This window comes from Chiloscyllium plagiosum, unplaced genomic scaffold (assembly GCF_037043375.1).
Source record: "Chiloscyllium plagiosum isolate Xiang-an unplaced genomic scaffold, Cpla_swu_hap1 HiC_scaffold_21, whole genome shotgun sequence".
In the NCBI taxonomy this organism is placed as follows: Eukaryota; Metazoa; Chordata; class Chondrichthyes; order Orectolobiformes; family Hemiscylliidae; genus Chiloscyllium; species Chiloscyllium plagiosum.
In genome coordinates this window covers 18927861-18942555 of record NW_028270159.1, presented here as the reverse complement: position 1 = coordinate 18942555, position 14695 = coordinate 18927861, and the positions used below count along the sequence as shown (strand labels likewise).

Here is a 14695-nt window from a genome sequence, read left to right as displayed (position 1 = left end):
GAATTTTTGTTTTGGAAATTTTCTCTTGCTTTCCCATTAAGTATCTGGTTATTGTGATTTTTAAACATCTGTTCATTACCTTATTTAATAATTATAGTCTAAATTACAAGTGGCTAAAGTCCATTCTCAGCAATTCCAGTATTGTTTTCTTTTGATTCCATAACATAACATAACATAACTTTTGCTACATGAACAAATTAATTTAAAATTGGTTGTGTTTCTGTTACAACAACCAGATGTCTCAAAATGCAATGAAAACAGTGAAGTACTTTTGAAGTCTGGTCATTTTTTGTGGTGGAGGAAAGCAGCAGCTGCTTTGCATGCAGAAAATTGTCTCAAACAACAATGTGGTAATGGCTAAATGATCTCTCTGTGATTAATCCTTTATCCATCGTAAATAACTACCAAATGTAAATGGCAATAAAATAATTCTCAGAAACTTGGCTGAACATCATTTAGAGCCATAGAGATGTACAGCATGGAAACAGACCCTTCGGTCCAACCCGTCCATGCCGACCAGATATCCCAACCCAATCTAGTCCCACCTGCCAGTGCCTGGCCCATATCCCTCCAAACCCTTCCTATTCATATACCCATCCAAATGCCTCTTAAATGTTGCAATTGTACCATCCTCCACAACATCCTCTGGCAGCTGATTCCATACGTGAAAAAGTTGCTCCTTAGGTCTCTTTTATATCTTTCCCCTCTCCCCCTCACCCTAAACCTAAGCCCTCTAGTTCTGGACTCCCCGACCCCTGGGAAAAGACTTTGTCTATTTATCCAATCCATGCCCCTCATAATTATGTAAACCTCTATAAGGTCACCCCTCAGCCTCCGACGCTTCAGGGAGAACAGCTCCAGTCTGTTCAGCCTCTCCCTGTAGCCCAGGTCCTCCAACCCTGGCAACATCCTTGGAAACCTTTTCTGAACCCTTTCAAGTTTCACAACATCTTTCCGATAGGAAGGAGACCAGAATTGCATGCAATATTCCAACAGTGGCCTGACCAATGTCCTGTACAGCCACAACATGACCTCCCAACTCCTGTACTCAATACTCTGACCAATAAAGGAAAGCATACCAAATGCCTTCTTCACAATCCTATCTACCTGCGACTCCACTTTCAAGGAGCTATGAACCTGCATTCCAAGGTCTCTTTGTTCAGCAACACTCCCTAGGACCTTACCATTAAGTGTATAAGTCCTGCTAAGATTTGCTTTCCCAAAATGCAGCACTTCGCATTTATCTGAATTAAACTCCATCTGCCACTTCTCAGCCCATTGGCCCATCTGGTCCAGATCCTATTGTATTTATGGTATATTTTAATTGAAAAGCTTTTGGAAAAATGCAGGTGCCCTGCACAAATCTTATAGCCTGGATTTTGACAATATATTTGTCAGTGTTTGCTGTCATTATTCTATTGTAATTGACAACAACTTCAGGTGTCCACACAGGGACAAAGTAACAGGGTCAGACGTTGTTGTCAGTAATTTTATATTTCTACAGAAGATGTGCTCTAGATACATCCACGGGCTGCATTGAGCATTTGCAGTAAGACTTCCCTACTTTTATGCATCAACCCCCTTGAAATATGGACCAACTTAGTCATAGTGTCATACAGCATGGAGATAGACCTTTTGGTTCAACCAGTCCACACTGACCATGTTCCCAAACTAAATCAGTCCCATCGTTCCATTAGCCTTCCTGATTAAGTGCTGTACCTGTGTGCTAGCTTTGTGTTTTGTGCACAAGTACTCCCAAGTCCCTTAGCTGCTTTCTGCAGGCTCTTTTCCCTTATTGTTCTCCCTTCTACAATAAACAACTTTACATTTTGCCATGTTATACTATTTTTGCCAACTTGTTGCCCACTCACTTTACCTATTGATAGCTAGCTCTCTGTAAACTGTTTAAATCCTCTTCACAAATTGAAGTATAACTGGTCTTTTGTTTGAACATCAATCTAACTTTGAATTTGCTGGTAAACACTCACTGGACTGAGAAGTCGATTTTATATTTGTGGAATGTCAGTTTGCTCTGAATTTTTAAAAAAATCCATATTTTGAAAAAATATTAATTATGTTTTATCAGAATTAATGTAGAAATTGAATTAATCATTTTATGTTGTTATTAAACTAAAAGTGAAGGAATTCAGTGTTTTTAACTTTATGCTTTGTTGTGTATGCATACTTCAGTATGATTGTTGCTCACCTGCTTGCAGATTGTTGTGGAATTTAAATCGACTTTGCAAGAGCAAAGAAAGGAGCCTTATTCTTAATCCTGCAGGATTGACTCCATTACACTAAGCCAGATGCCTCAATGTAAGGAGTACTGAGCATTGTTCAGATGCTTGCCTTATACTGTTTCTTATTACGCTATCAAGGGCAGAGACTGGGAGAACTCAAGTTATTATTCTCTCATCCCCTGGTCTTAGACATAACAGTTCTTCAGCTTTCGCTGAATTCGACTATCGCAAGATCGAGTTGAATGTTTACAGAATTCAAACAGAGATAAGCTAGCTGCAGACCTTCATCAAAGTATTGTTTACAAAGCTCAGTGCAGCATTGAATTTAAGAAAAGCATTCTTTTTTAAATTTCACTGTAAATGGATAATTTTCCATTTCACTGATATCATTGTCACTGCTTGGCAAGGGATCCTCTCTACTTGACCTAAACTGGTGTCTGGAAAAGGGGAAAACCAGAAATCACTGGATCATAAGAGCTTTGTGGGCAGCGTTCTTTGAGGTCAACAATGATACCATGTGCAAAATCGAATCCAGTGTTTTGGAAAATCCAGTCTTCCATTTCACAGTATTTTAGGTTTTTGTTTAATTTGCATGTGCAGTTTTTATTGCTTTTGCTTATTATTTGCTTGTTGTGCATTCTAAAGTTAGAGGGCATATATAGTCCACAGGCTAGAAACAGCACAAATATTCAACTATCCCTGTTGAAAAATGCCTTTCAGTTAATACCCCCCAGTCTGTCCAGAACTTGTTGAAATTGGTCAGAATGATATCATGAATCCCATTAGAAACATAATATTTGCTTTGTTCATTGTCAAAATTCATCAAGGTTACATTAGTCAAGTGAGCTTACTTTTAAAATATTTCTGTTTTCTACTGTATTTGATTTTGTTTTAATATTTGAATCTTGATTTTTGTGTTTTCCAAATTCTGTAAGTTTTAACCCTTGGCTAGAGTTTAGGTTCCACAAATCATAGTATCCCCACAGTGTGGAAACAGGCCGCGAGGCCCAACAAGTCCACACCGACCCTTCAAAGAGTAACCCACACAGACCCATTCCCCTAACCTATTACTCTAAATTTGCCCCTGACTAATGCACCTAACCCACCCATCCCTGACTATGTGTAATTTAGCATGGCCAATTCATCCAACCTGCACATTTTTGGATTGTGGGAGGAAACCCACACTGCCATGGGGAGAATGTGCAAACTCCGACAGTCGATCATCAGAGGTTGGAATTGATCCAGGATAGAAGTGGGTACTGCAGATGCTGGAGATGAGAGTCAAGATTAGAGTGGTGCTGGAAATGTACAGCAGGTCAGATAGCATCTGAGCAGGGAAAATCAGCGTTTCAGGCAAAAGCCCTTCATCGGGAATCAGTCTGGGAGCCTCTGGGGTGGAGAGATAAGTGGGAGTGGAGTGGGGAAAAGGTAGGTGAGTGGCAATAGATGGATGGAGGTAGGGGTGAAGGTGATAGGTCGGAGAGGAGGGTGGAGCGGATAGGTCGGAACATAGATGGATAGGTGGGACAGGTCATGAGGGTGGTGCTGAGCTGGAAGGTTGGAATTGGGGTAAGGTGTGGGGGAGGGAAAATGAGGAAACTGGTGAAGTCCACATTGATGCCCTGGGGTTGAAGTGTTCCGAGGTGGAAGATAAGGCGTTCTTCCTCCAAGCATCGGGTGATGGGGGAGTGGCGGTGGAGGAGGTCCAGAACCTTCATGTGGGAGGGGGAGTTGAAATGTTCGGCCACAGGGCGGTGGGGTTGGTGCGGGTGTCCTGGAGATATTCTTGAAGCGCTCTGTGAAAAGGTGATCGGTCTTCCCAATGTAGAGGAGACAACATCGGGAGCAACGGATACAATAAATGGCATGTGTGGAAGTGCAGGCGAAACTTTGGATGTGGAAGGCTCCTTTGGAGCGTTGGACTCTGGTGAGGAAGGAGCAGGTTTTACAAAGGGGAAGGCGCCAGGAGGGGAGGGTGGGTTGTTGAGGAATGTGGACTTGACCAGATAGTCACAGAGGGAACAGTCTTTGCGGAAAGCGGATAGGGGCGGGGAGGGAAATATATCCCTGGTGATGGGGTCCATTTGGAGCTGGCGGAAATGTCGGCGGATGATGTGATTAGGTGATCCAGGGTCCCTGACACTGTTAGACAGGAGTGCTAACCACTGAGCCACTGTGCCACCCCTTGGTGTTTGAGTGTGAACATTGATAATATAGGCAAGTCATTTAGCTGTGAGAATATTATAACTAAATCTTGTGAAGCTTTTGAGAGAACTCTGATTTGATTGGATTTTATTGTCACATATCAAGATACAGTGAAAAGTACTGTTTTACATGCTCTCCAGGCAAATCGTACCTTACATAAGTAGGGATAATAGAGCAGAACGCAGAATATTGCGTTTATAGATTATGGTGGTTGCTTTTCCTGAGGCAGCAGGACATAGAGACAGAGTCATGGGAAGGGAAGGCTGGTTTTTGAGAAGGACTGGCTACGTTCACAACTCTAATTTCTTGTGGTCTTGGACAGAGCAGTTGTCACACCAAGCTGTGATGCATCTAGGTAGGATGTTTTCTATAGTGTATTTACTGAAATTGGTAAGTGTCATAATGGACATTTGTGGCCAAATTTCCTTCACCTTTGAAGAAGGAAGTAGAGGTATTGGTGAGCTTTCTTGACTATAGAGTCGACATGGATGGACCAGGATGGATTGTTGGTGATATTTACTCTTAGGAACTTGAAGCTCTCGACCATCTCCACCTTAGCGTCATTGATACAGGTAAGGATGTGTCTCCACTCTGCTTCCTGAAGACAATGACCAACTCCTTCATTCCTGACTTTGAGGGAGAGATTTTGTCCTTACATTATGCTACTAAGCTCTGTATTTCATTTGTGTACTGTGTCTCGTTGTCGTTTGATATCCAACCGACTATGCTGGTATTATCAGCAAACTTGTAAATGGAGTTAGAGCTGAATTTGGACACACAGTCATGAGTGTATTTGGAGTATAGTAAGGGACTAAGTACGCAGCCTTGTAGAGCACCAATGCTGTGGATTAATATGGAGGAGTTTTTGTCGCCTTTCTCATCACTATGATTCTATGTTCCCTCAGTCTTAGACCATACAATGCTTGCAGTTGGAGTTTAAACAACATCTATCCTCGTTGTTCTAAGCTAACCTATTTGACTGTAGCCATAGTAACCCAGTCAGGCTCCTTGCTAGTTCTGTGAAAAACATATATGGTCTCCTTTGCTATCTTGCTCCTGCAAAAAGCCCACAAACAGGCAGTGGAAATACAATCTGCAAGCACCTGCAATGTATGTTGTTGGAGCAGTGCATAGTACAATTAAGACTTCGCAATGATTTTAAATATTCTTGTATCATAATAGTTTTTTTTTAATGCCTTAGTCATTGTTTCACACTTCTGCTCTGTTTTCATTTATTTTTCCTTTGTTTTTGCATTAATTATCTTTTATCAACTTCTGTCTCCTGTCAGGTTTTCTGTTATGAAAAAGAGATGTCCATATGAACAGTAGCAAAGGAAATTAACAACCTTATAACTGATATGGGAACCTTTTTAAATGAATATATAAAATAGGGAAGCTAAAGGGAATAATTTTGAATGGATAAAAGTAGTTCTAAACTGTAGTAGAAGAGCAGTTTTTGTTCAATAACTGAGTGAAGAAAAGTTGGTCTTTCAGCAATGTTACATTTTGTACATCTTCTTTGCTTTAGTTTTAGGTCGATATTACTTTCCTTAATGGTTATTATGACTTCTTTTAAAACACTAATAATGTTTGAATCTTGGTAAAATCCTAGAGGTTTCAAGTTATTGATATGTAATTACCTAATAATAGACACTAGATCTGTAATTAACCGTATTATGTACACTATTAGATCAGTTTACAAATGAAACACAAAGCAATGTGCTGCTTCAAATATTGTGAACTATGTTGCGTTGTTTGCTTAAGATTATTAAGTTCATAAAATGAGCCAACAAAACTTACTAAATACTCATCATACTTCAGATGTTACTGGTTTATTGTTGCACTTCATTCTGTCAATTCTTCTGATCTAAGAATAGTTATCTACTAACATGGTGGAATATTTACTTTCTAGATGGAGCAATCTGCCCTGCAAGCTGAGCTGGAAAAGGAAAGGCAAGCTCTAGAAAATGCCATAGCACAGGCTCAACTGGTGGCTGAAAAGGAGCATGAAAACAAGAAGTTAGTTGCTCAGTTAAAAGGTCTTAAAGTAAGTGAAATCTGACTGACAATTATTTAAAATAATAATTGTGACAATTTTTCCTAATTAACTGAGATTCATTTAATGTCACGCAGCATCAAGGAGTAATCTCATGGCAATAAGTCATTAGTTACTTTTTGGCGAATAACAAACTCGTTCTTGATATTTATGATGTAAATGTATTTAAATATTTGTGTAATATTGTTTGAATATGAACTCAGCTTCGCACTCTAAGCTTATGATGCATAAACAATAGCTATCACAATGCATATCTAATAAAATGTCATGTGAATCCCAAGAGAAGATTTGCTCAAATTTTCTTGAAAAAATGTGCTGCTTCAAATATTGTGAACTATGTTGCGTTGTTTGCTTAAGATTATTAAGTTTATGAAATGAGCCAACAAAACTTACTAAATACTCATCATACTTCAGATGTTACTGGTTTATTGTTGCACTTCATTCTCGAGTTCCCCACAGAGATCAATACCGAGGAACTGCAAATTAGTTATGTCACAGTGCTAATTTGGCACTTCAGGGAGTGTTCAGGGAGATGTCCTCTTTATTCTTAAATAAAGGCACCTGACAAGCTTTTGCTCCTAAAACAAACTTTGGAATGGCTACCAGACTGCATTTTTAAAACTTTTTTTTAACTGATGAGCTCCAAATTTAAATATGGTATCAGTGATTGATGCAGTAGGCAGGTTTTAACTCTGGTGCCTGTAATTAAAAAGATAACCTTCTCTTAGTTGCGAGTCTTCCATCTTCAGACATTTTTACGTTAAAAATCTGAACTCGGGTGTGACATATTGTTGAGGCAAAGCAAAGGATTTGCATTTGAACTAGATGGTTTCATATCATCTGAAGCTACAAGGTGCCGAGAAAGGAAAATTAAGTATTCCTATCTTTTGCCCTAAAAGGCACCATTAAAATTTCACCATTTCACCATATGGAGCTTTACACACCAGCAGCATTAATATTTGACCAGCAACAATGCATAATGCTACAAATATAAGCTGAACCTGTAAACTGTAATATAATACATTATTTAGAAAAGGAATCAGATACTTCAAAACACACATGGAGTATGATGATTACAGTAGTATTAATATTATTTGCCTTACAGATTGATAACTCCTTGTTGAAGGAACAGCTTCAGGATCTTCAGGCACATATAGATCAGGCCATGAAAACAATGATTCATCCAGAGGAGGTGTCTGCTCGTGTCTCTGAGCTCAGGAAAAAACTGGATTCTGGTATTCACGAAATTAGGTTAGACTTCCGGTCTATTTAAGTTATTTATTGCATGCTCTAAAGGCTTTCATAATGTTAGAATTTTAAAAGAAACTTTGTGCTTAATTGATCAACCATGTGAGTTTTCTAATAGGAAGTGAGAACTTTTTTTTATTTATTTTTAGGCCTTATAACCAAGGAGATACTTTGGGAAAGAATCTTGCTGGATTACAGAAACAGTTGAATAAAATTTTGGGCCGCTCACAGCAGGAAAAAGAGGAAGCTTTAAAACATCAGAAGAAGTTAGAACAGGAAATGATGGGATTGCAGGATGAACTGAAAAATAAAGAGGAGGATTGCAAGACTGCTTGTGAAAAAGCAGTAGAGACATTGGTAATTGTAGGCTGACAAATTTACATCAAATAGCATTGTTCAATTACTGTACAAAATACTCTTTGTTAATAACTTAAAAGTAAAAAGAGAATAGTAAAACAAAACTTAACTAAATTTATTTTATGCATTAACAATTAGCAGAAAAGTTTTCATACAATCATGCAATATGCGAGATTAATACTATACTGTGTGGTGTTGTTTGGTCACCTGGATTACCCACTGATATACCAATATATTGTGTATAGGTAATTTTAAACTCTTGTCCTCTTGAGATAGATACAAATTTTTTTATTTAAAAACTCTTGGAAAGAAAGGGAATAAATGCCTCTGTAATCAGTAGTCTTCAATCTTTCCCTTCATGGGGTCTTTCTGTAAATACTAGACAACTATTCCTTGTTTCACAGATGTGCACACTCAGGGTGCACATTATTGGTATGGAACTTAATGTGAGTGGGCAACCTGATTCTTGTCCCACAGGTTATTGGGCACATGAGGCAGAGTGACCCAAGTGGTAAAAATTGAGATACAGAGTGTAGGGTTTATTTCCTCCTTTTCTGCCACTGTGCCTCATCATTAAGATGTTGAGATTCAAAGCATGATGCACTTTGATGGACAAGTTGTCACCGTTCTGAGCAGTTGGTGGAAAGCTGCTGCAGCATGTTGTTTCATTGTCTTTGAAGTATTTTCTTTGTCCTTCCTTGGACCTTTGGCAATTTCAGAGTTAAGGAAACAGGAAATGGGAAGTGGTTTTTGGCCATCAGGAATCTGTATCCAGTCCACCAAAGCTCATTTTGCAGAAATTGTGCCAGAATTATTGTTGCACAGCTTCAAGGACACTAGTGTTTGTTTGGTGGTCCACCTATTGAATGCACAGTGAACAGCAGAAGAAATATGATCGAATTTCTTTATCACACTTGTGTTATTGATGCGCATTACAGGGCTTACTGCAGTACAGAAGTGGAGTGATAAGAACTGGCCTGTGCTCTCAGACTTCCTTTGATTTTCAGAGGTCTTTAATGTCATACTCTCACTTGTGTCGTTTGTACAAAGGTGTGCTGCTGTTGCAACTGATCCAGTTTTGGATCTCTTTGTCAGTGGTTAAAGACAGATGGTGGCTGCCAAGACATGGGCAACCTATTTCCTGAGTGTCTGCTTCAACCTGCGTGGATGGTAGAATATTTCACTGCCCAGCTTTGGTATGATATGAGTTTTTTGGGCAACATTCCGGACAAACAAAGTTTCTTGTATGCAGATTTGGAAGACAACGACAGCAGCCTGCAAGCCCCATACAGATATGTAGGTCATGTATATCTATGTTGTTACTAAAAGTTTTGACAGAGAGGTGACTAAGATCCATGAACTAAATTAGATATTTAATACTCATACAAAAGGGAAGTTGAGGTGATTAGCCACTGTCAGGTAGATTATAAATTGTATAGAGGTTATCTCACAGCCTTGCTTGACCCCAGTCTAATTTTGAAAACATCCAATTCAGATCTCTGATCAAGATATTTGCAGTTTCATTGGGATTTCAAGACTAGGGAACACATTTTTAAGTTGAAAGAAAAGAGATTTAAAAAAAGATATGAGAGGCAATTTTTTTATACAGAGGGTGGTTTATCTGAGGAAGTATTGGATGTTGGTACAGTTACAACATTTAGAAGATATTTGGAAAGGTACTTGAATAGGAAACGTTTGGAGGGAGAAGGGCCAGGAGCAGGCAGATGGGGCTAGTTTAGTTTGGGATTATATTCAGCATGAACAGGTTAGACCGAAGGGTATGTTTCTGTGCAGTATGACTCTGATTTCAGGGTTGTAATCAAGTTTCCTGGGCATCCACAGAGTCTTGAGATTTACAGAGACAAAAGCTCTGGTCAGGTTGATAAATATATCTGGGGATCCAAGATGGTGGCGACCCAGTAAGACTGAGTCTATAGTGCTCCTCCCAAGACTTGGGCACAGTGGGTCACCTACCCCCTACCAAGCTCACCAAATCATTTATAAATCATTTATAATAGTTTAGTAACTCAATTAGTTGTGTAATATGACATTTAAGCAACTTTATCCTAAGTTAAAATGATAAATATATCTAAGTACTTGCCGATGGTGTTTTCTTGGATTTATCTGCCATTGGAAACATTGTTGGAGGGTTCTGTAGCAGGACTAAATTTGCATTTTGTCTCTGGAAGGCTTTCCACACCCAAAAGAAGTAGACCATTCAGAATATTCTTTCTGTGGTAGACAAGAGGGAAATATCCTGACAGATTGCATAGCATGGGTTTTAATGGTTGCAATGTTATTCCATTTGAGGGTCCCTCAATTTTAACTTTGAAATAGTTTTGAAATAGTTGGTATTGGAGAAAAATTAAAGCAGGTTAATAAACCGAGAGGAAATACAGGAATCCAACAGGATTTGACCACATTTTCCTAGAGTTCAGGGACCTCAGTTTGAAAGGAGAAAGTGAGCTCTGATGAAGAGCTTGTGCTTGAAACGTCAACCCTCCTGCTACTTGGATGCTGCCTGACCTGCTGTGCTTTTCCAGCACCACATTTTTTGACCCCAATTTGAAAACCAATTCAGCAAAATTGGACAGTGGAGTCTCTCAGTTTTGTTTGATGAATGAAAATGGTAAATTATGCAAAGAAGCATTCACATTACTTCCAGAAAAAAAGGTGCATTTCAATTTTATAGTATTCATTCTTCAATTATTTATCCACATTTTCCTAAATGTCACTCTGCATGTACACCTGGTTTCTGTGTTCTGTAAAGTAAATTCAATTAATATACTTTTGGTAACCCTTTTGAGAACCTAATTGTGATCATCTTGCAGACAAAATCTGAAAAAGGAGTCAATGAGGCTCAGGCACAAGAATTGAAGAATGAAATATTGCAGCTGCAGGAGCAAATGACTAATATGCAGGAGTTACAGGCACTCACTGATGAACAGCTCCAGGAGGCTGACACAGACAGAGATAAACTTTTAACAGTACTTGAAGACAAAGAAAACAAGGTAACAAAAATGTTATTACATAATCATAGAATTTGTAAAAGTCCATTTTTTGGATTTCATCTGATTTTATTTTGCTTAGCTAATTCGAATCAAAAATCACTTCTTTTTTTTCTGGACACAATAGTGAATTTTTAAATAAAACAAAGACTGTGGGTGTTGGAGATCTGAAGCCAACAAAAACAGACTGTTGGAGAAACGTCGGTTTGGTAGCATATGCATTAGGAAAATTGAATTAATATTTCAAGTCCTGTGGCCCTTTTCAGAGCTGGAGGCAGCTAGAAAAAGGTAGTAATTAAGCTTATGATAGGAGGTAGAGGGGAAAAGGAGTGAGTGGATAGTTAGTAGAAAATCCCAGAGAGACAGAAAAAGGTAGGCAAAGAGATTGTTGATAGTAGACCAGTGAAGAAGATAAACCCGACTTATGAGTAGTTGAAAATAGGTTGGCTGTACTAAAAGCAACCTATTTCAGGATCTGGGGTAATCGGGGTAGGTAATAGACAAAAAGGGGTATTTATGCTCTCTAATTGCTCAAATTGATGGTGAGACCTGAAGGCTGTAACAAGCCTAAGCAGAAGATAAGTAGTTGTTCCTCCAGCTTGCATTGAGCTTTCCTGGAGCACTGCAACAGACCCAAGACAGAAATATTGGCAAGGAAAGATGATAATGTTTTCAATTGGCAAGCAAATGGAAGTTTAGGGTCATTTTTAGGGGCAGAATGTAGATGTTCTGCAAAGCAAGCTCCCAGTCTGCATTTCATCTCCCAAATGTCGAGGAGACTATTATGAGCAGAAATACAATAGACCAGATTGAGTGAAGTGCAGGAAAATCAGTGTATCACCTGGGACGTCTGTCTGGTGCCTAAGATGTGAGGAGAGAGGAGCTAAACGGGTAAGTATTGCACCTTCTGTGTTTACCTAGGAAGGTGTGGGGATGTTTTGGAAGTGGGGGAGGAGAGGACCAAGATCTCCTAGCAGTGATCCTTGCAGAATGCTGACAAGGGAGGAGGGGGGAGAAATGTATATTTAGCAGTGGCCTCTTGCTGGAGGTGGTGGGAATGGCAGCAAACTGCTGAAAGTGATGTTATTAGAATATATGTGACAAAGAAAGTGGGGAAATGGAATAGAGTCCTTGCAGTAAGCAGGATGTGAGGATGTATAGTCAAGTAATGTGGGTTTGTAATGGATGTCAGTGGCCAGCTAATCCCCAGAAATGGAAGCATATATATCAAGGAAGAGAATATAGGAGTTAGAGATGGACTAGGTGAAGGTGACAGAAGGATGAAAATTGGAAGCAAAATTAAGCAGATTTTCTCATTCTGGACGAGAGAGGGTACCTGCACCAGTGATGACAGAGAAAGAGTTATGGGAATTGGCCCAAGAAGGACTGGCACAAAGAATGCTCTATGGACCCCAGAAACAGGCAGAAATAACTGGAACCTGTGCAGATACCCATCGCAACACTTTTTGGTCTGAAGTAAGAGGAGCTAAAGGAAAAATTATTCAAAGTGAGGACAAGCTCAGCCAGGCGGAAGGTTGTGGTGGAGGATAAGGTCCTTTAAGAAAGAAGCAGAGACCCCCTCAGAACTCTCTACACATCAGGCTGGATGTGTAGAGAGATGGTATATTCATGATGAAGAGGAGGCAGATGATGTCCACAAACTGAAAATTTTGAAATTGAAGTATCAGATAGGTATAAATGGGAAGAGACTTGACGATGGGAGAGCAAATCTAGGAAGAAATAAGTTCTGTGGGCAGCAACAGTTGGAATTATGAGTGTGTGAGCAGATTTGTACATTTTGGGAAGAGGCATAAGTGGGGTTGGGGTGTTATGAGCTTTTTTTTTGATGTGCCATTCCCTCAATAATATTCCATTGAAGTGTTTCATACGATTAATTTTTTTTTCATATGATTTGCTTAGTTAGATTTGGCACAATCCTACTTCAGTATAAGTATAGAGCATTTGGCATTAGAAAAACAACTCCAGGTGTTTTCTAAAGACACAACTGGGAAAAATGGATAGTCCAACAGAAGAGGAGATATTAAGAGGAGTGGCCAAATGCAGTACACAACTACAGGAGGATTCTGTGGTCAACTGTGTAAAAGGCTACAAAGTGGTTGAGAAGGAAAAATGCACCAAGATCATAACTATGAGTATATATTTTGTGATTTTGTTTAGGGTTGTATCAGTGCTACAACAAAGGTGGAAGCATATTGGCAAAATTCAAACAGCGTTGCTTTAAAGTTTTGGAAAATTTGTAAAGCACAAACATTTTCAAAGACTTTCAAAAAGAAATGGAAATAGGGCAGTTTGCAAGATCATTGATTTAAAACAACTGTTTTGAGGTATCATGACCTCATCTTTGTAAAGGAGGTGACAGTATTTGAAGAGAATTAGCCATTCAATTAGTTTAGAAAGCAGGATGGTTTCAAAGTATTTTGGTGTAAATGGAATCCAGAGAGCAGGAGATGGGTCTTACAGACACAGAGCTCAGGAAGCACCTAAGATAGGAAATAAACTTTAAATCAGGGCTTACAGCAGGTGGCAATTGTTTTTTTCATGGACAAATACAGAAGGAAGTACATTTGGAAGGATTTAGGGAGAGCAGTTGTGAAAAAGAATACAAGGAGGTGACTAGAGATTGCCCAGCTAATCAGATTCATGGGTGTAAAGGGACTACATAAGACAACAGATTTACTAGAGAGGCAAGAATAAGACAAGTGCTAACTTAGAAACAAACCTAATGCGACTATAGTAGAAAATGGCTACTCAGCTTCTCACCTCATGCACACTTTGTGGAGATATGAAGTAGAAAAGAATTAATATTTATGTACATATTTTGGAAAGTATGAGCGCATCTAACTTACCGTTCCACAAACTTATGTGACTTTATGTCAGATTCCCTGGAAACTGACAACCTACCATCTAGAGAAAATGACATTGACTTTTTTCTGTGGTATAAATAAGCAAAGAAATTACAGTAGAACTCAAACTGTTGCCATCATTTAGAGTTTGTTTTGCAAATTTATTAACATCACCAGTAATTCTGAAGTTTTATTGGAAATACTGACTTAATTTGATCCAGCAGATGGTGCAGACAATGACAAATTATCTTCCTGTAGTGGTACAAAAGCAAAATATTGTAGATGCTCGAAATCTGAAATAAAAATTAATGAGGAGGAAGGTACCTTTTTTCTAAACAGCTTCTCACCTCATGCACACTTTGTGGAGATATGAAGTAGAAAAGAATTAATATTTATGTACATATTTTGGAAAGTATGAGCGCATCTAACTTACCGTTCCACAAACTTATGTGACTTTATGTCAGATTCCCTGGAAACTGACAACCTACCATCTAGAGAAAATGACATTGACTTTTTTCTGTGGTAATATATTCTCATTGATTGGATTTATGTTACGTTTTCACTGGAACAACTGTATAAGTTCAAAAGTAATTTTAAATGCTTTTTTTTTATCTTAAATGTTTACTAGATGCTTTAAAAACTTGTCCAAGTGAGAGTTGTTTCTTCAAGTTTCAAATTTCATGCTGTTTCCTCATAAATGGAAGACATTTATGTTTC

General features: G+C 38.7%; 1 protein-coding gene and 1 long non-coding RNA gene across 8 annotated transcripts in view; one reads left to right on the top strand and one right to left on the bottom strand.

Moving 5' to 3' along the window:
• Positions 1–14695, top strand: part of cntrl (centriolin) — a 122130-nt gene that overhangs the window by 54564 nt on the left and 52871 nt on the right. For all 5 annotated transcript variants that reach the window (XM_087998383.1, XM_087998385.1, XM_087998382.1 and 2 more), the window contains 4 exons: positions 6358–6492; positions 7607–7752; positions 7899–8106; positions 10938–11117. In XM_087998383.1, coding sequence (XP_087854509.1) covers positions 6358–6492; positions 7607–7752; positions 7899–8106; positions 10938–11117 — 669 coding nt within the window. The remainder of the gene's footprint in view (positions 1–6357; positions 6493–7606; positions 7753–7898; positions 8107–10937; positions 11118–14695) is intronic.
• The window catches only part of LOC122564888 (uncharacterized), a 54525-nt gene continuing 54329 nt past the window's right edge, over positions 14500–14695 (bottom strand). For 2 of the 3 annotated variants that reach the window (XR_015760706.1, XR_015760704.1), the window contains exon 4: positions 14501–14694. This is a non-coding gene — a long non-coding RNA (uncharacterized LOC122564888). Of the gene's footprint in view, position 14695 lies in introns of all 3 variants that reach the window. The other variant, XR_015760707.1, reaches the window with a different exon arrangement.